At 43.0% G+C, this 24740-nt stretch overlaps 1 protein-coding gene and 1 non-coding gene across 2 annotated transcripts in view; one reads left to right on the top strand and one right to left on the bottom strand.

Moving 5' to 3' along the window:
* Cdyl2 (chromodomain Y like 2) overlaps positions 1-23615 on the bottom strand; it is a 181626-nt gene extending 158011 nt beyond the window's left edge. The window contains exon 1 of the mRNA XM_021638835.2: positions 23158-23615. Within this exon, the coding sequence (XP_021494510.1) occupies positions 23158-23181 (24 nt within the window). The 5' untranslated portion in view covers positions 23182-23615. The remainder of the gene's footprint in view (positions 1-23157) is intronic.
* On the top strand, positions 6056-6186 carry LOC132646184 (small nucleolar RNA SNORA17). Its single transcript, XR_009584308.1, has one exon. It is a non-coding gene; the product is annotated as a small nucleolar RNA SNORA17 (small nucleolar RNA).
* Positions 23616-24740: the final 1125 nt, after the last annotated feature.

Genomic DNA, 24740 nt, shown 5'->3' with positions numbered 1-24740 from the left:
TTCAGGAATATGGACTTCACCCTAAATTTAATGTGAAACAAATAGAGGGATTAAAGCAAAAAGAAAAGAAAAAAAATCAGTTCCAATGAGATTTTTTAAAAAATCGTCATATAAGACCTGAAACTCTGAAACTGTCAGAGGGAAATGTAAGAGAAAGACTTAGGGATACAGGCACGGACAAGGACTCTAAGCAGGACTGAACAGAACTTTAGTTGTTAAAAAAAAAAAAAAAAAAAAAAAAAAAAAAAAAAAAAAAAAAAAGCTAACAACTAACAAATGAAAATCTTCTGCCCAGCAAAAAATAAAAATTAACTGAACGAAGAGGCAGCTTGCAGAATGAAGAAAAATCTTTTCAGAGTATCCACCTGACAGAGGACTAATATGTAAAAATATAGATTATACAAGGAACACAAAAATAAGCAAGAAATCAAACAAACCAATTAAAAATAGGCTAACGGAATGAACAGACACTTCTCAAAAGATTAACTACAAATAACCAATAAACAAATGGAAAATGTTGAGCCTCAATAGTCATCAGAGAGATCAAATTGAAACTACATTGAGATCCCATCTCACATCTCAGAGTAGGAGCTATTAAGGAAGCAATTTCTGCTTATACTGTAGGTAAAGCCCCCTTCTCCCCCCTAGATACCACTGGTGGGGATGTAAACTAGTCTAAAAAATGAATTTTAAGGTCATTTTCAGTTCCTACAAAAAAAAATATAGAATAAAGAATCAGTCACTTGGAACTTGAAGCAAGTCATTCAGTGATCATATTGCCCCCCCTCCCCGATGTGCCTAAGGAGTTGAGCATAAGAAAAATGATAGGGAAAGGTTGTCAAACTCTTCTATACTGTTTAGAATAAGACTGTGAAGAATGAATAACACAACTGTAATCTCAGAAAGAATAGCAAATTGAAGACTTCTAAATATTTTCTCCTCTATAAAAGCAATTAAATTACTAGGGCCAGGGGGTCGGGGGGAATGCATCAGAGTCAACTTCTCCAGGTCCCTACAAAGGCTCTCAGCTAGTGACCTTGATATATTTATTTTTAAAAATAAATATATCAAACCTTAGTGAAGGTTTGCCATTGTGCTGTATTTTGACTCCTTTACATGCTTGACAATCACCTGTCTGATATTCTTCTCTATGCTACCTAGGTCAAAGCTCAGAAATAAGATACCAACATACACTACTGAGCAAACAGAATGAGTGGCAAGGTGAAGTTCAACAGGAACCATTATACAGCACACGCTTAGGTTAGAAAACAAAAAGAAATCAGGGAAGCATTCACCAACATCCAGACACACATAGCCAACGTGACAAAAGGCTGAATGTGCTTGATCCTTCAAGAAGGCATAGTAGTCATAAATACACATGCACCTAACAACAGAGCCCACAAAACACATAAAGAAAACTTTAAATATATCTGTGAGAAGCAGTTCTACAATAGAGACTTGACCACCCCATAATCAATAATGGACAGGAAAGATATGCAAATTAAGGAATTCCAGTAAAAAAAAAAAAAACTAGAAAACAATAAGCATGCCATAAGTCTATATCCTCCCATTCAGTGAAGCAGAGTGTATGCTCTTATCAAATGTATATGAAATGTTCTCCAAAATAAACATACCACATGTTGGGCCACAAACCAAACTTCACTATTTTTTAAACTGACAGATAGATAGATAGATAGATAGATAGATAGATAGATAGACAGATAAAGATATATATACGGATTTGTGGTGCTCCAAATCCTAGCCAAAGAAACTTCTTTTTTCAGTAAATAGTGGTTAATGACTATTCAAGGTGTGGAGAATAACTGGCTGTGAATGTTCACCCATAGGTAAGTCATCTATGGCAGACAGAAAGTATGCAAATGAGGAGATAGAGATGCGAGCTGTACAATGCTGACTCCTGGAGATGGCAAGGCTGATGCACACATAAAATTCACAGCAGGTATAGTTACCTATGCAAGATCCTTGCACATGATTGAGCCAGTCAAAATGACAGCATAGATTGGGGAGGCACTCATGAGACACTACCACTGACGGAAAAATTATGGACAGTCTGTGCCTACTGAGACACAGAGAGAGAGAGGTACTTTTCTTTGGGGATGCAGTTGCTGATAGGCTGCACATACCTCAGTGGATGGCAGCACAACTTTTCATGGTCATCATTAACTGGATTCGGTGAGCTATTAATAACAATAATAATTTTTAAAGGGTACAAAGTCAAAAGGGATACATGTTGGTATGTCATTGGAGGAATTTGAGAGCATTAGTTGGGGCAGAAAAGATTCTTTTTAAAAAACACTGTAGACATGTCTGATATTTTTTCAAGCAGTAAATAAAAATATTCATATTTTAAAACTGAAAAATTAAAAGCACATAAAATATGTTTTCTATTAACAACTTATAGTTAATAGAAAACTATAAGGCTCAAAGATATATGGAAATTAAACATCTTTCTCTTAAATAACCAAGGGGTTATAAAAAAATTCAAAAATAAATGAGACAAATGAAAATAAAAACATAAACTAATGAGAGTACAGTACTGAAGGGGACCCAGTAACAACAAATTGAGAAGGAAGATTGCAGCTGTAAACATAAACACAGAAACGGCAAAGGTCACAAATTGGTCACCAATTGTAAACTTTAAATAACTAGAAAAAGTAAACCTAAAGATTGCAGAAGCATGAAAATTACAAGGACTGGAAATAAAGGAAAGAGCAGAAAAATTAGAGAAAAAAATGAAGAAAAGTTGGTTCTTTTTAAAAAATGAACAAAATTAACAGACTTTTAGCTAAACCACCTGAGGAAAATAAAGAATTCAAATTGCTGAAAGAGGAAATTACTAGAAACTGGATAAGAATATGAGTAATCTTTAAAAAAAATTCTATAGGCACTGGAGAGATGATTCAGTGTTAAGAGCACATACTGTGCTTGCAGAGGGTTCAAGTTCGGGTATCAGCAGCCACATCAAACAGCTCACCAGAGCCTATATTTCCAGCTCTAACCTCTCTGGCATTCTCTTCAGGATTCTGAAGAGGCACCATACTCACACATGCATATATCTATATAAAGAAACATATATACAGTGTTACTTTTAAAATTAAATAACTCAAATTCATGAAATATGCCCTTGTTTTATCTCCAAACTAAGAAAAGACCCTCCAATATATATATACAAGAAACACAGAGAACAAAAATATGCAAGACCAGAAAAGAAAATATCTACAGTGTATCCTAACTAAAACACTAAGTGTACATAATTTTAAAAAAAAAAGGGGCTTCAAGAGAAAAAAAAAAAAAAAAACCTCAAGTCACACATAGAAAACAACACATCAGAATAACATCTGATCTCTCAATGGAAATGGAAATTTTGAAAGCCAGTAAAACCTGGAGCAATCAATTCCAAGTTCTACTACATGATGCTGGCCAGCTTAGACTAATATACCCAGCAAAACTATCTGTAATAATGGAAAGAGAAAGGGGAACTTTCCATGATAGATTTTCCAGCCTAAAAGCTTTTGCACCCAATAAATACCTAAAGAAAATACAATAAGCAAAGTTTTGAACTGAGATAGGAATGAACATAACAGAGAGACTGTAGAAAAACTACAAAGCCATAATTATTAAAACATAAAGTAGTACTGAGAACAAACAACACCAAAAATCAAAAAACACAGTGATGCAATTAACACACAAACACTTTAATAATAAATATCAATGACCCTAATTCTCCAATCAAAAGATATAGGCTGACTGAATGGATCAAGAAATAAAATCCATCTTTGTGTTGTCGAAAATAAAAACTTCTTAGCTTTAAAGTTTTTCACATATTTAGAGTAATTTGATGGCCAAAAATACTCCAATAAAATGGGACCAGAAAGCAGACAGAAGTCACTATCCTAATATGTGACAAAATATACTTCAAATTAAAACTAATAAGAAGAGATTTTAAAAAGGGATATTTTCTTTTTAATCAAGAAAACAGGGTCTGGAGAGATGGCTCAGAGGTTAAGAACACTTGCTGCTCTTCCAAAAGATCCTGAGTTCAATACCCAGAAACTGCATGGTGGCTTATAACCATCTATAGTAAGATCTGGTGTGCAGGCAGAATGTTGTATAAATAATAAATAAATCTTAAAAAAAAAAAAAAACAGTTAACCAAGAAGACATTCCTACCCTAAACATATATGCACCAAATTCTGATACACCCAATTTCATTTTAAAAAACAAAGCTACTACTGGATTTAAAGACATGGACTAATAGCATTCCATTAATAGTAGGTAATTTCAATACCCTATTTTTCCCAATCAACGGGTCACCTTGACAAAATGTAAACAAAAAATCTGAATAAAATGACATCACACACCAAATGGACAGAACAGATATCTACAGAATATTCCACCCAAACACCATGAATACACATTCTACTCAGCACCACCCAGAAGCTTTTCTAAAATAGCACATATCCTAGAAAACAGAACAAATCTTTATAAACTCAAAAAGATTAGAACAACTCCTAGTAACCTATCTGAACACAATGCAATAACACTTTAAGTTGACAGGGGGGGAAATCTCTAGTAGATATGCAATATCATGGAAATTAAATAATTCATTACTGAATAATTCATGACTTAAAGAAGAAATCAAGAAATAAATTTTAAATTTTTCCTGGAACTAAATGAAGACAAAAACACAGCACAACAAAACCTCAGGAACATATTGGAAGCAGCCATAAGAGGGAAATTTATAGCTCTAAGTGCCCATATTTTAAAAATCAGAAAAAGCATAAACAAATGGCCTAGTGATGCAATGCAGAAAGATGAAAAATCAAGATCAAACCAAGTCCAAACTCAGTTGATGGCAAGAAATAATAAAATTAGATGGAAATCAATGAAACCGAAATAAAGAAAAGGATAGAAAGAATCAATGAATCTTTAAAAAAGTGACTCTTTAAGAAGTTCTCAAGATAAGATTGACAGAGCTTTGAACCAACTAACTGGGGAGGGGGCAGGGAATCCAACATTTAAAAATCACAAAGAAACATGGAAATACTAGAACAGAAACCAAAAATATTCAGAATAAAATGAGTTAATATTAAAAAAAAACTGCACTGTTAAGTTGGAAACCCTAAATGAAAAAAATTAATATCTAGGTTCGGCCAAACTACCAAAAATTGAACCAAGAAATAAAAAACTTGAATCCATAACAAACAAGGAGACTGAAATAGTTATAAAAAGCCTTCTAGCATAAAAAGAAAAGTCCAGGCCAGATGGATTCACATATTTCTCCCAGACTTTCAAAGAAGACCTACACTCAACTCCACTTAAATTACCCCCAAAATAGGAGCAGGTGGAGCACTCCCAAACTCTGTTACAAATTCAGTATTACTCTTATACCAAAACTAGGTAAAGACACAACAACAACAGGAAGGAAGGAAGGGAGGGAGGGAGAGAGGGAGGGAGGGAGGGAGGGAGGAAGTAAGGAAACAATAGGTCAATATCCCTGATGAAACTAGCCAAAAATACTCAATAAAAAGCATTTAAACAAAATACATACATCAAAAAGATTATCCACTGTGACCAAGTTGGATTTATCTCTGAAATGTAGGGATGGTTCAACATACGCAAGCCAAAAATGTAATAAAAGAACATAAATGGACTTAAAGACAAAAAAACAACAACAAAAAAAAAAAAAAAAAAAAAAACAAGCATCTCAAGAGACACAGAAAAAGTCTTGGACAAAACCTAATACACCTTAGTGATAAAACTTATAAAGAATGTAGAGAACATACCTGAACATAATAAAATCTACACATGAAAACTCCACAGCCAACACCATTCTCAATAGAGAAAAGCTTGAAACAATATCACTGAAGTCAGGAATGAGACAGGGATGTCCACTAGGCCACCCCTTTTCAATGATGTGCTCCAAGTAGTAGCTGGAACAAAAATTCATCTGCAGATGGCATTATACTGTAATTAGAGGTCCCATAAATTCTACCAGAAAATTTCTAGACATGATGAGTAAATTCAGCAATGTGCTGCTGCTAGAAGCCTTGAAGGTTGGCTGCTGTGTCACATGTGCATCAGTAGGTGGTAGAGAGGAGAGGGGCTGTGTCTATGCTCACTGTTCTGACCAATGAATATCTGAATGATTAATAGCCTAAAGTCCCTGAAAAAAAAAAGTGAGCCTGAGGTGACCACCAGTCCTATGCCTTCAGGTACCAACAGCTCCCAGGACCTGCAGAAATCCTGAGACTAAAAGCACCCCACCTGGAACTGAGTGTCCTGTGAAGGAATGAGTCCATGACAGATGACTCTTGCATGGGGCCACTTGGAAGGCCAGACAGAGCAAGCCAACACAACCACCAGACCAGCACCAGGGGGTCTAGATAGTTTGAAATAATCACCAATGAGGCACCATGAAGACCTAATGGGCCAGACCATGCCTGCCCAGCACCATAAAGCACAAGCAGGAAACAGCATTCCTGAAACTACTCTAAAGATGACCCCAGACACTCAGAGACCCCATGCGCCACAAGAAGAGCAAGAAAGTGGTACAGAAATAGAAGAGAAAGAGAAACAGAAGAATGTGGGCACGATGAAGAGAGGCAGAACTAGAGACTTAAGGGTAGTGAGGAACAGCCTGACCTGATGAGAGTAACAGTGATGCCACTTGGGACCATGGCAGGGTCCTGGCCTATGTTGCCACCAGGGGTCACATCTGGGTCTGTGACCTTACAGTAGCAGGGGTCTGTTACCACTAGAGGCCAGGCAGACTTCTCTGAGATCTATGTTGCCACCTGGAAACATGTTGATGTCTGACCCTTAGCTGGACATGAAAGAGCTGGTCCTGGGGGTCAGGAAAGTAGGAGAGCTGACCCAGCCCCTAGCCAGCTGATGTACTTGGGAGAGCAGACCCGTACACTGTGGGAGTTGCAGGTTAGCTGGCCCCTGAGGATATAAATGTTGGAGAACTGGCCCTACCAGTCATCTCCTATGAGGTGGGGTGGACAAGTGAGAAATACCCTCCTCCACTGTTGCCCCTCACCACCTGCAGCAGGGAGGAAACCTGGCCCTTGGGTCATGAAAGCAGAAAAGATGGCCCTGCACCTTACCAGGGCAGAACAGTAGAACTGTCCCTGGTAGTGGGGGTAGGGTAGGGAGAGTCACCAGTAAGCAGCCCCCAGGGCATGAGTATGGGAGAGCTGGCCCCCAAAAATAACCACCCCCCCTCATCCCTTGCCACCTACAACAATCAAGAGAGCTGGCCCCATGGTCATCAGAGCCAGAAAACTGGCCCTGCCTCTCACCTGCTGCAGCACTTGGGAAAGCAGGTCCTGCACATCACCTCAGTAGTATGGTAGAGCTGACTCTGATGGCCCGGGTTGAAGGGGGAGTTTGCAGGCCAGCTACCTAAAGGGTGTGACTGTGGAGAACTGTCCTCTCTACTTGTCTGCCATGAGATGATATGGGTAAGGGAGAGATGACCACCACCACCCCTGCTGTCTCACCCCTGTCACCTATGGCAGACAGTAGTGCTGGCCTGAAGATTATCAGAGTGGGAGAGCTGGCTCTGCCTGCTATAGTGCTCGGGAGAGCACTCCCTGCACCTCGCCTAGGCAGCACAGTAGAGCTGGCCCTGCATATGAGGATTGCAGGTGAGCCAGGGATTAGTGTAGGAGAGCCACCATCCTTTCCTCCCTCATCCCTAGCCATCTATGGCAGGCGGGAGAGCTTGCCCTGAGATCATGAAAGTAGGAAAACTGCCCATGTCCTTCCCCAGCTGCAACATTCAGGACAGCAGACCCTAAACCTCACCTGGGAAGCCCTGGTTGCAAGGGTTGCAGGTGAGCTGGCCCCCCGAGGACATGAGAACAGGAGAGCTGGTGGAATCACCAGATCAGATACCTCTCAGGCCTAGATCCAGGGCTTTGAATTGACCTACCCCAACATCTACCCTGTCAATGAACTGCTGAAGTGCATGAAGAGGTGGTTCCTACAGATATAAAACTATAGGATCTTCATGACACAGGGCAACAATAAGATATCCGAGAGGAATGCCAAAAGTAGCAAAAGCCAGAGGCTTCATAGCAGACCAACGAGTCATTGCAATGAACATTTGCATGCAAAGAAGTATGGATGAAAGGATATACACAATGTGACACACTAGAGCTTCCCTAATGAGTTTTTTTTTTTCTCTGTTGGGGGATAGTTGCAAGAGTGGAGGGCAGACACCAGTAGAGGGGTAGATGAGTGGGATTAAGGTGCATGATGTGAAATTCACAAAGAGCCAATAGGAAGTTTTAAAAAATCGGCAATGTTGAAAGTTACAAAATCAGCCTGTACAAATCAATAGTTTTTCTACACACCAATGATAAACATACAGAGAAACAGACCATGTACATACTCCCATTCACAACAGCCTCAAAGAAAACAATATCTAGGAATAAGCCTAACCAAGGATGTGGGAAAACTTTAAACCTCTGAAGGAAAAAACATAGAGAAGACACTACAAAATGAAAAGGCATCCCATGTTCATGGATTGGTAGAACCGATACTATGAAAAATGACCATTTACCAAATGCTAATCAAAGATTCAATGCAATCGCAGTCAATAGGATGGGATTCATCCTATTATTTGCAGAAATTGAAAAGAAAAACTATATTAAAATTCATATGAAACCACTAAAGACCCTGGATAATCAAAAGAATCCTGAAGAACAATGCTGAAGGGATTGCCATTCTAGCTCTTACTATATATCACATAGTAATAAAAACAATGAGGTACTGGACATGTGGCTCAGTGAAACAAAACTGAAGACCTAAATATGGGTACACAAGGCTTCAGCCACTTCATATTTGACGAAAATGCCACAAACATAAGCAAGGTAAAATAAAGCATCTTCAGCAAATGGGGATGGGAAAACTAAATGTCCACATGCTTCTGAAATCACCCCAATATTTACCACCTTGCACAAAAATGAACTTAAAAATTATCAAACACCATTAAATCATAAAACCTGAAACACTGAAACTGCTAGAAAAAAAACATAGTTAATATCCAACATGATAGAGAAAAACTTTCTAAATAGGACTCTATTTGCCCCAAAAATAAGGCCAACAATTAACAAGTGAGACTATAAAACTAAAACTGCATGGCTGAAAAAAAATAATCAACCAAATGAAGAGGAAGCCCACAGAATGGGGAAGAATCTTTGACAGCTATGCATCTGATAGAGGATTAATATCCAGAAGATATAAAGGACTAAAAAAAAGGACAGAATCAAAATAGTGACCCACTGAAAAACTGGGCCTGGGACCTGAACAAAGAATTCTCAAAACAAACAAAATAATGGTATAAAATATCATTGGTATGAAATGATCATCCATCCTAGAAATTAGAGCAGTACAAAGACAACTCTGAGATTTCATCCTACCCCAGTCGGAATGGCAAAGATCAGGTGCTGGAGATGGTGTGGGGAAAAGGGAATTCTCATGCACTGTTGGTGGGACTGCATTCTGCATACTGAAATCAGTGTGGAGAATTCTCAAAAAGCTAAAAGTAAGTCGACCCTGTGACCCAACTATGCCAGCCTTTGGCATATGCCCTAAGAACTCAACATCCTTCTCCATGGATACTTGCTCAGCCATGTTCATTGCTGCTCTAGTCAGAATAGGTAGGAAACGGAATCAAGCTAATTGCTCTTAAGCCAACAAACAGATAGTGAAAATGTGGTATTGTGTACTAAGTAGTACATTCAGCTGGCTCCACTCCACACGTGCTGCTATTCTTGCTGGCCATCCCATGACACTGGCATTGCCAAAATATTGGAGTCTCTTGCTGGGGCCAAAATTTGCACTTTCACCAATAGCCTCTCCTAAGCTCTCTTTGGGGACTCCAGCCCTGCCACACAGCACCAAGCCTCAGCTGATTTCTATGACCGCTTCATGCCTTTAAAACCAGTACCACCCAGGTGACTCTTACACTATCAAGTTCAGTTACCAGAAAGGGTACAACCTTGTCCACAGCTTGCATGGACCGATTCTAAGGAAAGACATCCCAGAATATTTTATCTCATTGATGCTGATCTTTTTTTAATCACCAGTGATTTCTCATCTCAAGCTAACCAGCATCAATTGTCCCAGAAAACCAAAGGTTTTACTTCAGTACTTCTGGTGTCTGGTTAATCACTGCTGATTCTTCCGCCTCAGCTAACCAAAACCACAGATTTTTAACCCAAAATAGCAAATGACCTCAATAGAGTCATTGAGAGACTCTCAAACTTCCATGTGAAATGTCTCAAACTACGCCTCCATTATCTCTCAAAACTCTTATCTTCCAAGCTCCCACAGAAAAGCTAACCAAGCATTGAACACTCAGTGGCTTTTCTCACCCAAAGTTCCAAGTCCCTCCGCAGTCCTCTAAAAACAACATGGGCAGGTCTGACACATCAATGCCCACTCCTAATACCAATTTCTGTCCTAGTTAGGGTTACTATTGCGGTAATGAAACACTGTGACCAAAGCAAATTTGGAGGAAAGGGTTTATTTGGCTTTGGTTTATATACTTCCACATCACTGTTCATCATTGAAGGAAGTCAGGATAGGCACTTGGAGACAGGAACTGATGCAGACGCCATGGAGGGGTGCTGCTTACTGGCTTGCTCAGCCTGCTTTCTTATAGAACCCTGGACCCCCAGCCCAGAAATGGCACCATCCACAATGGACTGGGCCCTCCCCCATCAATCACTAGTTTAAAAATGCCCTACAGGCTTGCACACTGCCCCATCTTATGGAGACTTTTTCTCAACTGAGGCTTCTTTCTTTCTGATGACTCTATGCTACCCTGACATAAAACTAGCCAGAACAACTTCTAACGTGTAAAGGAATTGAACTAGTCTTCAAAACCTCCCAACAAAGAGACGTTTGGGGCCAGATGGTTTCACTGGTAAATTCCATCAAACATTAAAATAATAACAATAAAGCAAGAGAATGAAGAAAGTCCTCAAGGTTCCAGACTTATCCATCTCTACCATGATAATACAGAAGATGAGAAGATGACTGGATGAGCCACACAGCACCAAACCATGCATTTACTCAAAAAAGCTGGGTCTACTGTTTGAAGAAAGCTGCATGCATTCTAAGGAGAATGGCTCTATGGCTCCTTTCCTCTGTCCATTAACCACAAAGTCTGGTTCATGGCCTCCATGTATACCCTGTTCTTCAAAGGAGACAAGGTTTCAAGACACACAAATAAATAGATGTAAATATCAAAACAATCAAATCCACCCCCTTCTCATTATAAAAGCATGAGCTTTGGACTCTATTCTATTACTTGGTCTGACTTCCAACAGTTGACATGTGAATTGGTATTTCCAGGAAAACACAGCTATCAGGGCTCCCCATAATGTCAAAACCTATGACATCACTCAGGAGAACAGGTTCCAGCCTTGTTCATGATCACTTCACCAGGCCCCAAGCCCATGCTAAGCTGCCCGGAACTCCTTCATTAAATCTTTGTCATCAATATTGTCAAGGCAATTCTCCGGAGGAACCCAGGAAGAATCTGCTTCTACCTCATGTGCAGCACATGCAGAAAACAACAATGTAATCAGCCAGTTGTTTCATTTCATTCAACAGTCAAAGAGGTTCTTACTTTTTATCACCTGCTGAAGATGTTCATGAAAGACCAAGCATAACTTTGAAACTGTAGCCTGGCTCCAAGACTTAGTGAGCCTCTGAAAACAGAGGCCATCTACTTGAAAATGCAACACTCCAGATGAGTTTGTCTTACAGTAAAATGATGTGTCCACTAAATGACCGACAAAGATGAAAAAAAAAAAAAAAACTCTAGAGTTAAGGAGCACTGAAAGTTCGGACAGTCCCTTCAGCCTCATGCCAAGAAAGCTGTAGAAACATCTGAAACAACTTCAACACATGAAGGACATGTGCATCCATTGAGTGGATTTTTCTTTTGACTCTTACTCTCTGCCAACTGTTAAAGATAAAAGACTTTGGACATATTCAAAGTTCACAATCTAAGGAGAGATTCTGAAAAGTAAGTAGATACATTTATAGTCTATGCAAGCAAGTTCTAGAATGCCCCCCCCAAAAAAAATCGATTGTATAGGAACCCAAAGAAGAGGAATAAAGATTTTAAGTTCCATTACGTGGTTTGAGATTCAACATGTGTTTAAATTCCAGGAAGATCTTGGGTGTCGGGCCTCTACATAATGTCCAGGACTGTAAGGTCACCAAAGGGACAGGTGTGGCCTTACTTGCCATCACTAAGAAAACTCACCAACACCTGAAGCCATGCTTAGGTCCCCAGGGAATCCTTTGTAAAATCTTGGGTCAAAAGGGCTTAGCCAAATGCGGCATCTAAGCAGAAGCCAGGAGGAGTTGAAACTAAGCTAACATAGATGGGCTGTGCATAACAACAAAGGCTGATGCTCCATCTAGAAGAAGTTAGAGAAGAGCAATTATGGATCACGGAGTACTCAAGAGTCACAAGAAGCTCTCTGAGTAGAACACACACTGAACACAAAGAAACAGCTAGAGGACTGGAGAACAAACCACACAGAGCTGACGCACATCTTAAAGAAACTCCATCAGAAGATGGCAAAACGGGAGTTCTGGGTTGGGTTTTTTTGTTTGGTTGGTTGGTTTTGTTTGTTTTTTCAGATCCTTGTAAGGACACCCCAGAAAAAAGCTGGCGTGAACACCTGTGAGGTGTTAGAATGACTCAAACAATGGGAGGCAATCCCCTGAACTCCAGGGATGAGAATGAAAAGAAGACAAAAGGTGGATATACACAGGCTGCTGATTCAACAGAGCAGACACCGTGTCTGAGCAAAACAAAAAAGAGACCATATTTCTGGCTTGGGAATGAACAGATGGGGGCTAGAAAGAAGATTCTAAGTCTGACTTTTTTGGATCTTGAGTTTAAAGGAGAATTAGACAGATAGTTCTAGAGCTCAAATAAAGAATCCAGGCAAGCATCAAACCCTTCAAAACCAGCAATCCAGTCTGTTTTGCTACAAGATGTCAGAAGAAGCCTGGGGCAGACTACCATATTGTAAACTACCAGTTTTAAGGTACAGACAAAATAAAATGAGAACACAGAGTCAACCAGAGAGTGGAAGAGGCTCCAAGAATGAGGTGGGGTACTCAAGAGACGTGATGCCCTGTTACACGTCTTCCAGGGTGTGTTGAGAAAATATCACATGAGCAGTTGAGAGAATCCTGATCACAAGCTTGACACATGGCCAGTCTGTCAGTACCCAAACCAGATATATGAGTCCCAGGAAGGTGGTAAATGACAAATAATGTCCTCAGAGAGGCACCAGTGTGGCAGATGTAATTCCAAAGGGATCCAAAAAAGAAAGACTTGACCATCAGGGAATGGTAAGAGATGGTGTCAATACAAAGATGTCAATACAAGGTGTCAACACAAGGATGTGACACCCACCCAACTCAGGTCTTCTTTAGAGACGGATAAACCCATCCCACTGTTGCAAGGAGGTTGCCAATACCACACAGATGTCACTCAAGGTAGCTAGGTACCCAGCCCCATCCCACAGAGCAACCTTCAGTACTGAATGGCTGACACAGGGGTTCAAGAGTTCTGTCTCCTTGCTTCAACTGGGCTTGTTTGTTTCTTTTGTTTTGTTTTATCTTTTGAGACAGGTTTTCTCTGGCTGTCCTGTACTCACTTTGTAGACTAGGCTAGCGTTGCACTCACAGAGATCAGCCTGCCTCTGCCTCCCAACTGCTGGGATTAAAGACGTGTGCCGCCACGCCCAGTTCTGAGGGTGTTTCTGAAGAGCCACCATAATTTTTATTAAGATCAGCGAGGACTCAGCTACCATCTTCTTATACATCATTATCTGTCTAGTCCTGCCTCCCCAACACCCTTCCAGGCCTACAGTCTTCTAGATTGCCTCTAGACACAAGTTTCTATGTCAGTTTGTCTCCAGGCAGCCCAATAAGGAATGGATGGTGTATATCAACTTGGACCAAGCCACTAGGGCTACAGTGCAAAGACAGAGATGCCAAGGGCAGAGGCAGCAAGCCATAAGGCAGCCTTTGTGTGTCCTTGGTATAAAGCAGCTCTTTCACATGCAGCTAACAGAGACGGGCTATCCAGTTGTCATCCACACTGGTGAATGGTGACTTGAAGGTTTGATTCGCCATGAAGGACTTTTGCTACCTAATGAGGTCTACTCAGGGTCCAGCAGCAGACAAAATGGTAACTTCAATTACCAGGAACAGCTGAAGGACTCTTTTCAGGAGAGTGACGACCATGCCACACACAGGGAAGGCAGGCAGAAAGGTGGGCTTGAAGCATGGGCTTCTAATACTGTCAGGCATCCCATTCAGTAAATGGTTACTTAAAGCTACCATGTGAGCAGCAAAGTCCCACAAACTGGTGCTACAAGCACAGATGATTCGGACATAATCTCTCTATCACTGGGTCTGCTATCTAGCAGGGAACAGTGGGATTCAACTATAGAGTCCTTTTCCCAGGCAACATGGACAAGGGACCGTTTTTGGTACAATTGCCTTTTCTTCGTTTAACTGACTACCTAGTTTTCTTACCACTGACCAGGTTAGCTGAGGCAAGCAGTAAATTCTATTGTGATAGCAAATGCTTTCAATAAAACCCCAAACTGTTACCCACCTTCCTGCAGCAGCCTGTGATTCATCGACTTCTTCCTGTGTTTTATTTGCTGAGTGCATAGGAAAACGACCTTGGACTTTTTGTAATGAAAAGTGGCTGTGAGTAGTATCAGGTTAGGTTTAGTTTGGGTTTGCTTTGACCATGTGGTCTTGCAATCTCAAGTTCTGGTTCATGTCCATTGAACCCCAAGTCTTTGAAAATGGAAATTTGTTTTTTTGTGTTTGTCTGTTTATATGGTTCCCATACCTTCCTTCTCCCAAATAGTCAAGGCAGAAAGACCCAGATGCATCAATAAGCCCAAACAACAGAGAACAAAAGTTTATATGTCCTATTGTTATCACACACTTACTACACACTAACCAGCCACCACCTCTGCCTTGAGTGTCACTTGAGGATGGGCATGTGCTATGGACAGTGTATTTCCCTGTACTCCTTTACATAAGAAGATGTGGTTAGGAACTGTTTTGAGTACAATATATACCTATAATGTTGCTTAAAAAAATAATAGCACATCTACCAGAAGTTTAAATATATGCCCAAAGAAAAAAAGAGAGCAATAAAAGGACACTGACCATATTCCAACTTGTAACATAGAAAACTGTGGGGCAGGGGCAGATCACAACCATATATGGATGTTGACTTTGTTTGTTTGTTTGTTTGTTTACTGCCAATATTTTTCTTAATGGTTTAACCAACAGTATAAGCATGACATGAACAGTGATTACATTTTACTTCTCATCTTTAAAAATAATACAAATAAATATAAGCTCTCAAAAATGCATTCATGATTAATTGGGGTGCTGAGGTTTTAATTACTCCATTCCAAAAGAAGAATTTAACACACTCATGGCTACAGAATCTCTGCCCCGCAGTTATAGGAACATAGGTAACATGTATTATTTAACTGACGAGTTATTCAACATGTAACTATTGTTTATGTGTATGGATATTTTGACTGTATTTATGTCTGTGGGCCACATGCTCATACCTGGTGCCATGAAGGCCAGAAGAGGGCAGCACGCCACCTGGAACTGCAGTTACAGATGGTTGTGAGGCAACATAAGGGCGCTAGGAATCCTGTCTGAGTCCTCATCCGGTACTCTGAATCACTGTCATCTCTCCAGCCCAATGACTATGTTTAAATTAAATACAGCTCTAGCATTTTCACGATCTCTATGGTTTGTTAGTAAAACCCCTGAAACGGTTTTTAAAACACTGAACTAAAGGACAAGGAAATAAAATCCAGGAGGAAAATTCCCTGAAGAATCTGAGAATAAGGCGATGGCTCCTTAGTAGTGAGGAACTCCTGATGCATTGCAGTGAGTGATTGAAGCCTCAGCCCCATAGATATGTCCCTAACATCTACATCCCACAGTTACCAATGGCTTATTGGTTACTCAGTCTAAGAACACTACAGGCCACTCTCTCTCTTAAAATGCAATCTTCCATTGGCTTCCATAGCATCACCAGGCCAATGAGAGAATAGCACAATCACAACTGATTGAGGAGAGGTGATTGCATTCAGCCCTCCATCTTTCATTATTCCTCTTCTGAAAAAGAAGGCTAGTTCTATGGCTAGGTTGGATCAGGAAGTAACCCTGAGGACAGAAACCACAACTGAGGATAATGGGATAGAGATAACAGGAACCTAAAACCTTGAGAACTTCACAGAGTGGCATATCAACCCTGAACTCCAACCTTCACTTCATATTTTTAAAAACACTTCATGTTTAAGTCATGGCCATTACTGTATATTTCTGCTACACCTGCTGCATATAATCCTGATAAAGCAAACTGCTGATTCTCTTTAAATTTTCCAATCTCACCCATTTCTCTTCATCCCAATTACTGCTCCCACTCAGCCACCATCATCTCTCCCTCCAGTTACCAAAACAGCATGGAACAGTGTTGGCAGGTCAGCCTGCTCCTGTTCCTCCACTAATTTAATCAACCGTCCATTTTGGAAGGGAAATCTCAGGTTATAAATCAAGAATAGTACAAAATATCCATACACTTCAAACTATCATTTCTCGGAATCTACTCTGGGAAATATAGCTCAGAATAGGTATAAATAATGATGTTTGTGGATGTTCATAACATCAGTACATAATGGCTTACAAATGGAAACAAGCCAGATTCCCAATAACAGGAAATTGGTTATTAAAAAAATGAGAATTTACCTTTCATTGAAGGTTATGACAGGGTACTAGTTTGGATCCTGAAAATCTGGCCACATTCATTTCCTAAATGAGTCTTCGAAGGCCATCACCTCCTCTGTGAAGCCTTCTCTCACTTCCCCTAGCCTGGATCTCATCTATACCTCAACATCATCCTGCAAGCCTCATCTTCCCAATAGAATATGTTCTCCACTGACTGTGAACTTCTGTTCTTATGTTATGTTATCTCCAAATAGACCATAGACTTTTAGGGGATACCACCATCATTTCCCCAGTCCTAGGCATATAATTGTTGATCTACAAATATGAAAGAAGTAAATGGATAATGGTGCTACAAATTCAGCCAACTTAGACCTCACTTCACCATCCAATAGAGGTGTTTAAACTAGCTGCATGTGTTTGATAGTAAGAGAATCACACAGGCTGAACTCTTCTGGAAAAAATGCTCAGGCTCCCAGGATACTTTTTTTTATTTTTTTATTAATTACACTTTATTTACTTTGTATCCCCCCATAAACCCCTCCCTCCACCCCTCCCAATCCCACCTTCCCTTCTCCTTCTCCATGCATGCCCCTCCCCAAGTTCAAGGATACTTTTATCACCCTTCAAAGACAGCTTAAGGCCTTGAAGAATGACCTTAGGCAATAAGGAATAACATAAAAACCTCTTACAAAGGTGATGGATTCCTGCTGAAGAATGAAATACCTAGTCCATATTTATTAGATAGTACTATGACCCTAATACTCCAACTCAACTGGTGTATCATCCTTGAAAGAGATATATACAGAGATTTAAGAAGTCATATCTTTGACAAGAAGGTCCTTACATGGGACTTATTAACTATGCAAATCACTCCAGCCTCACAAGGAAGTCGTGTAGGTTGAGGTGTCATTTCTTCAACTTGCTGATATTAATATTTTTAAGCAGTCATAGGCTAGAGCTCTCACAAGGAAAGAGACTTGACAATGGATGGAAACATTAGCATCAAGCTGGAAATGTGCTCAGTCACCGCATTGAAAATGTGTGGTAGCTCACATAGTGTCACCATGTTGACCGGCAGAGCGAAGGCAGCAGAACACGTGAAGAGGGTCTGAAGACCTTGCTCTGCACTCGGGGAGTGAAGAAAGCTATAGACAGACTTTGTCAGAAATCGTGTTTAATAGAAGTGAATGCCCTGGGAAACTACCAAGCAACAAAGAATTGCCAGCTCTACAAGAGCACCATAAAGGGCCAATGGACTTGGTGAGGGGCCCACCAGCCAACATACTTCTATTTGATTTATATAGTACTTAGTTAATGCTGTAGGCTCAAAGATGCATACATGGTCCATGACCTGCTCCAATGCTGTTTCCCTAAACATAAGAAGAGAGAGATGTATGCCACACATACAAACACACACAAACAGACACACAGAAAATACAGCCAATTTCTGCTGATGGAGATTTAGGAAAAATCAACAAACAGAGCCTAGCACAGAGACACTGTCAGGTTCAACTAAATAAGTGTCACCTCGGCTACTCCACATAAATAGAAAGCTTCCTCTTTGAACATTTTTGCCAGCAAGGTAGGTTCGTTGTCCTTCATGTCAACTAATCAAGGGCGAGGGGTATTAGACACCACTCAGTATTAAGGAAAGCCACATACTAGAGGTTTAAACGCAGGCAATCCTTCAGAGGGAGAACAGTCAGCTTCTCTAGAAGACACCCAGACATGCTTTTAGAAAAAGAGCTGAGCTACTCTTTATGGTGTGTGCTGGGTAGATACTGTCAACCTTAACAAGGACACGTGGAAAGAGGAAACCTCAATTGAAGGACTGCCTGCATCAGACTGGCCTGTGAGCATGCTGATGAGGCAATTTTTTTTTTTTTTTTTGACTAATGATTGATGTGGGAGGGTCCAGCCCAGTGTGGGTTGCTCTACTCCAAGAGAAGATATTAGGTTGTATAAGAAAGCAGGTCATTACTCCTCGCCCTCGCAAAAATATGGTTTATTAAATAAATGTTACGATAAGCCATGTTTTATATACTCAATTATAATTAATTAAGTAAATGCTATAATGTAGAATGAGATGTCTTTTTCTAATTTCTTTTTATTTCGTTTTTGAAATTTTGTTTTATTTTGTTTTGGTTTTCGAGATAGGGTTCTGTGTGTAACCTTGGCTGTCCTGGACTCACTTTATAGACCAGGATGGCCTTGAACTCACAGCGATCTGCCTCCCGAGTGCTGGGATTAAAAGTATGTGCCACCACTGCCTAGCTACTTTATTTCTTTTAATAAGAAAGAAGGATGATCTGTGCAAGGCATAGGGAGCAAGCCAGTAAGCAGCATTCCTCCATGTCTCTGCTTCAGTTCCTGCCTTGAGGTTCCTGCTTGGAGTTCCTACACTGGCTTCCCACAATGATGGTCCGTGTAATGTGGAAGTGTACCTTTCTTCACCCAAGTTGATTTGGTCCGTGAATAATCTCAGCAACAGATGCAAAACTAAGACATGATATTACCACCACAAAGACACCATGATCTGGGGAAGAAATACATGTAACTCTCAACATAAGAAGGCTAAATATCACTCAAAGTGATCCCTGTCTACTGGCCCCAGTCTTCAGTTCACTGATGAGAGTCATGAGTGAGTAAATGTGTGAGGAGCTAGGGACCCTGGGAAAAAGACTTTAAAATTCCGTTCCCTGTGCCATGGATGATGTGTTCATGATACCCAACCATCTTGGCAAATGGCTGACTAGACGCCAGGGATGGCAAACTCTAATACCATCCAGATTCAGACTGATAGTGTAAACATGTAGGGAAATGAATCTGTATACAGATCATTGCGGAAAGAGACAAACTAAAGATCTTCTGCCCCATCTAAAGACATTTTTCATACATAACAATGAGGTATTCAAAGCTCATCTTGGCAAGGGGGGTGGTGGTGATTACATTTCATATCCAGGCATATCTGGCTCTAAGACACTGGTTCTCAATTTGTGGGCTGTGACCCCTTTGAGGGTTGAATGACCCTTTCACAAAGATTGCATATCAGATATCCTGCATATCAGATATTTACATTATGATTTATAACAGTGGCAAAATTACATTTATAGAGCAGCAAAAAGAAACAAAAACAAAAACAAATTTATGCTTGAGGGTACACATGAACTGTAGTATTGCATATCAGATATCCTGCATATCAGATATTTACATTATGATTTATAACAGTGGCAAAATTACATTTATTGAGCAGCAAAAAAAAAAAACAAAAACAAAAACAAATTTATGCTTGAGGGTACACATGAACTGTAGTAAAGGGTCACAGCATTAGGAAGGTTGAAGACTTCTGTTCTAAGATATCAGTCAATCAATATTTGAATCACTTCCATATGCATGGTTACCAGAATGCCTCAGAAGGGGCATCACATAACTAAAACAGAGAATCCATCAAATCCAAATTTCAGAACCTTCTGTTGGTCCAGGTTTCCTCACCACAACTGAAGAGCATTATCATGTAAAGAAAGCTCATTTTCTGAAAATCAGCACCCAACGCCTTAACAGAGCTCTCTGAGGAAGGCTTGCTTTTTTGTAACTAAGGTGTCTAAAATCACCAAAGGGGTGATGGATCTCTGCAAGCCAAACATTATCCTCTCCATAGAGCATCAGGGGTGATGTTCCAGCTGGAATACATGCTACAAAGGTTATCACTCGAAGTGGGCTCAAATATGCTTTATTGGTTAAAGGTTACGATAAGCCATTTTATGTACACTCAAGTATGATATTTAATGAAGGAAATACCCTCACATAGAATGAGACTTTTATTTCTTTTAAGGTCATTAACTGCACTGAATATGCCCAGATCTATTTTTTTAATCAACACGCTATTTTTTAATGCACATGACAATTTTACAGTTAGAAATACATGTACTGAGGTACACTAGGCACTTCTTTTTTTAAGTTAAATTTGAACAACCAATTAAACCCCTCAGTGTATGTTATGTAACGGAGGCACAGGCTATAAAAACGATGACATTGGTTATATTCTCATAATGCAATTTAGCACTTCTAGTAATGGCTATGCAAAATAATCAGCCACAGGAAAACCATTTTATACCTCATACAATCACCTACCACCACAGAAGTAATTGTTATTATTGTCCTGCTTATTGAACTCCAATAAGCACTCCTGAGTCACTGAGATAGTTCAAGGCCATTGTGGAAACTCCCATCGTCACAGACCCATCTGGTGACTATAATTACCAAGGTTAAGAATGGCAGTTTCAGATGAACATTAAACAAGAAATTATCCCCGGGAGGTTCGTAAGTTTCAGACTTTAAATGGGGAACCAGTGACGTCTCCTGTGATGTTCACTTCATGTCTTCAACAAGGGCCACTTGTCACCCACGCAATGGCAGTGGCTCTGAGACAACTCGCCATCGATGAGAAAATCCCATGACCCCGGCAAGATTAGTCTTGTCCCTAAATGGCATCCACTTTCTGCCAGTGTCCTGGTAGGACTGATATTACCCTGGGGCTCTTAGGGCACAGGTTTTCAATTCACTGTGTTTTAACTTTTGGTTTCATTAGACTACGCCACCATCTTGAAAACGAGCGATGGATTTGGGTGGCCCGCTGGCCACATCCGTCAGTTTCTCATCAGGTTTCGATCCCGCCTTGGCTTCTCCATCAGCACAAGGGTAAGGAAAGTCACACCGTAGACAAGAGGGCAACTCATATCACATGGGTCCCACCTGAGCCTGACAACTTGGAACCCAACTGGGGCCTCACCAAGCCCAGAGCCGACTGGCCTGGCCGCCATTCTCCCCTCACACCAGTCAGCAAATGAACCGTCTGAGAAGCTTGGGCTTCCGGGAAGGCTCGGGGAACAAGCTTGAGGTGGCTGAACTGCAGTCTCTTACCAGAAACGTTAACTCAATCTGTCCTAGGACTGCATGGAAATTTAGACAACCTTACGAGTGACAGCCACTGTGACTGACTCATACTGGAGGGTGGGGCTGGGAAGCCCACATGACCCCCGCCACTGGTTTCTTGCAGCATCTGCAGGCCTCCTGGTAGAAGGTGGCCAGTCCCTTTGGCTTCTTGACTCAGAACCTTCTCTTGGGAACGAACACCTCTTTGAGGGCCTCCTCCCCCTGGGTCTGGTGGTGGTGTCTTGTTTGTCCAGTGGTCCGAATCCCGCGCGGGAACAGTTGTGGTCCCAAGGCTGGCTAAGCCCTCTCTCCCCAGAGACCACGGGTATTTCTCTATTGTTCAAAAGATGACAGATGGATGTCTTCGCTCAACATTTTGAACCGATTTCAAAATATCCAGTGCCCACTACTACCTGCGTGGCCCTAGGGACAAGTATTACCCCAGGGCGGGCCAGAGTAGTTCTGGACACGGGATTCACACCCATGCCCTCTGACAGGTCTGACCACCCACAGACAACTTCCATGCCCACTTCCCTCCCAGCTTGAGGGCCCCTCTGCAGCCCCCTTTCACCCTGAGAGGCATGACACCAGCAGAGACAGCCCCCAATCCTCTGCCAGAGGAGCTTCAGAGCCCGGGGAAGGGGGGGCTCTAGGCAGCAGGTGGGGGGAGGGGGCAGCACCCAGTGGCCCCTGTTGAACTGCAAAAGTGCTGTCCCCAGAGCCGCGCCCCCACCCGCCAGCCCGAGCACTCCTTGGCATTCCCCTCCCCGGGAGCCTGGCTCCACTCGGATCACCCACCTTCTTCTCCCCACCCAACCTAGACTCGCGCACCCCCGGGGTCTCGACACCCCTAAATTGGGCCGTCCGCAGCGCGGTCCCCCGCATTCCCTCGCACGTCCGGCGGCGACTTTTTTTTTCTTTTCTTTTCTTTTTTTTTCTTTCTTCCTTTTTATCTTTCTTTCTTTCTTTCTTTTTTTTACCTGTACTTTTCGGCACACTCGGAGCGGCTCGTCGGGGCTAAGCAAACACCTCCCCGGGACCGCTACCTTCCCTCCCTCCGCCCCGGCTCCGCCCGGCTTCCTCCTTCCCCTCTCTCCAAGGCCGCAAAGTAGATGGAGTAAGAGAGTGTGTGCGCGAGAGAAAGAGAAAGAGGGAGCGGGCGCCGCGGGAGGCGGCGGCGGGAGGCGCGCCCGGCCCCCGCCACCCTCCGGTCCCCGCCGCCACCCTCGGGTCCGCCGCCACCCTACAGTCCCCCAGGCGCCCTCCGATCCCGGCCGCCGCCACCCACGGGCTCAGGACTCCGTTCGCACCCCTCCCGGCCAGGCCCGGTCCCCCGGCGCCGCCCGCGCCCCGGCTTCCCCGTACCTCGTAAAGGTCCCCAGAAGCCATGCCAGGCTGCGGAACTTGGCTCGCCGGGTGTGCGCGTCTTGCTCGCTCGCGCGCTCCCGTGCGTGTGCACGCCTGGGTCCGGGTTGCGCGCGCCCGCGAGCGCGTGTGTGCGTGCGTGTGTGTCTGTGTCTGAGTGTGTGTGTGTGTGTGTGTGTGTGCGTGCGCGCGCGCGAGAGTGTGTATGTGTGTGTATGTGTGTGCGCGCAAGTGTGTGCGGCGTGTTGAGTAAACTGTGTTTTTGCAGAATGACAGGCTTGGGGGCCGCCTGTGCGCAGAATCAGAGCGGGCGGCGGCGGGGCTGGCTGGCGGGGCTGGCGTAACCGGCGGCGGCCGCGGCGATCGCGGCGACACGCGAGCGCGGGCAGCGGCGACCGACGGCCGCGCGGCGCGCCCCGAGCCTCGGACGCGGCCCCCCGAGCGCCCGGGCCCCGGTGTCCCAAGGCCGGTGACTGCAGCGCTCGGCTCGCCCCGGCGCCGCCTGCAGGAAGCCGCCCCGCGCCCGCCACCCGCCCGGACGCTGCTGCCACTGGGCGAGTCCCCGCCTCCCGGGAGCCCGGCCCGGCCCCCGGGGTGGAGGGGGCGGCGGCCACCGAGGGCCGAGCCCGGGTACCGTTCCCGGGCCTGGCGGAGCGCGCGGCCGCGAGGGCCCGCAGACTGTGCGGCCAGGTACCCGCCTGGCGTGACCTGCCCGGGCTGCGAAGGGGCGGCCGGGAGACAGGTCTCTACCTGCACGAAGCAGGCAAGGGAGCCCCTCGTCAGTCCTCCTTCTTGCTCTAGGGGCACCCCACTCTTCTCCTTTCCGAGGAGGGAACTGGGGCCGACCTTAGGAGACCTGGCCCCTAGGAGCAGAGGAGCCCTTGCTTCCAGGATGGCTTTTCGGGGAAAGGAGGGAGGAAGTGGCCCATCCGCAGGCTCCATGTGGTAGTCCCCACTAAACCTGCGAAGTGTTTAGGGCAAGGCATGGCCTCGGCAGCCCTCCTGCCCCACTATCCAGTCAATCAGTTAATCAACAAACATTTCCCAAAGTCCACCCAACTCAAGTGTCTACAGCCACAGCCACCAGTAAGACCCTGCCCACACTGGACTTTGAATCCCAGAGGGAAGAGGACAGGCGAATTAGGGAAGAGAGGACGGGTTGCTTCTGTGTCTCAACTGGAGTTCCCACTACTGCTGGGCTACAGTACTAGCCAGAGGGAGGGATTCGGGAAGTTATCGCTTAAAAAAAAAAAAAAAAAATCCTGAATGTATGGTCACCCTGGTATTTAAAGGCTTCTCCTTTTAAAATAATACAACTATCTCAGAACCTGGAGAACCCAGGTTCTGAAATTGGAGGGGGACACAAGGTCTTCACTCGCTTTCCATAAGTCCACATTGTCCCTTTTCAATCCAAATATGTGATGGGTATCAGCTAGACCGTTCTTAGGTCGTTTGCTGTTGGCAGCACAGTGGGCAGATCGCCTGTTGCCCTTTCTAAATGCCCTCCACAAGCACCATGGAAGATGAAGATACCTGTGGTGGTGTGGCCTATCCATCCCTGGGAACTCAGCAAAGCTGGGTTG

This window comes from Meriones unguiculatus, chromosome 10 (assembly GCF_030254825.1).
Source record: "Meriones unguiculatus strain TT.TT164.6M chromosome 10, Bangor_MerUng_6.1, whole genome shotgun sequence".
Lineage (NCBI taxonomy): Eukaryota > Metazoa > Chordata > Mammalia > Rodentia > Muridae > Meriones > Meriones unguiculatus.
The sequence above is the reverse complement of the archived record's forward strand: the minus strand, read 5'-3'. Positions and strand labels throughout refer to the sequence as shown.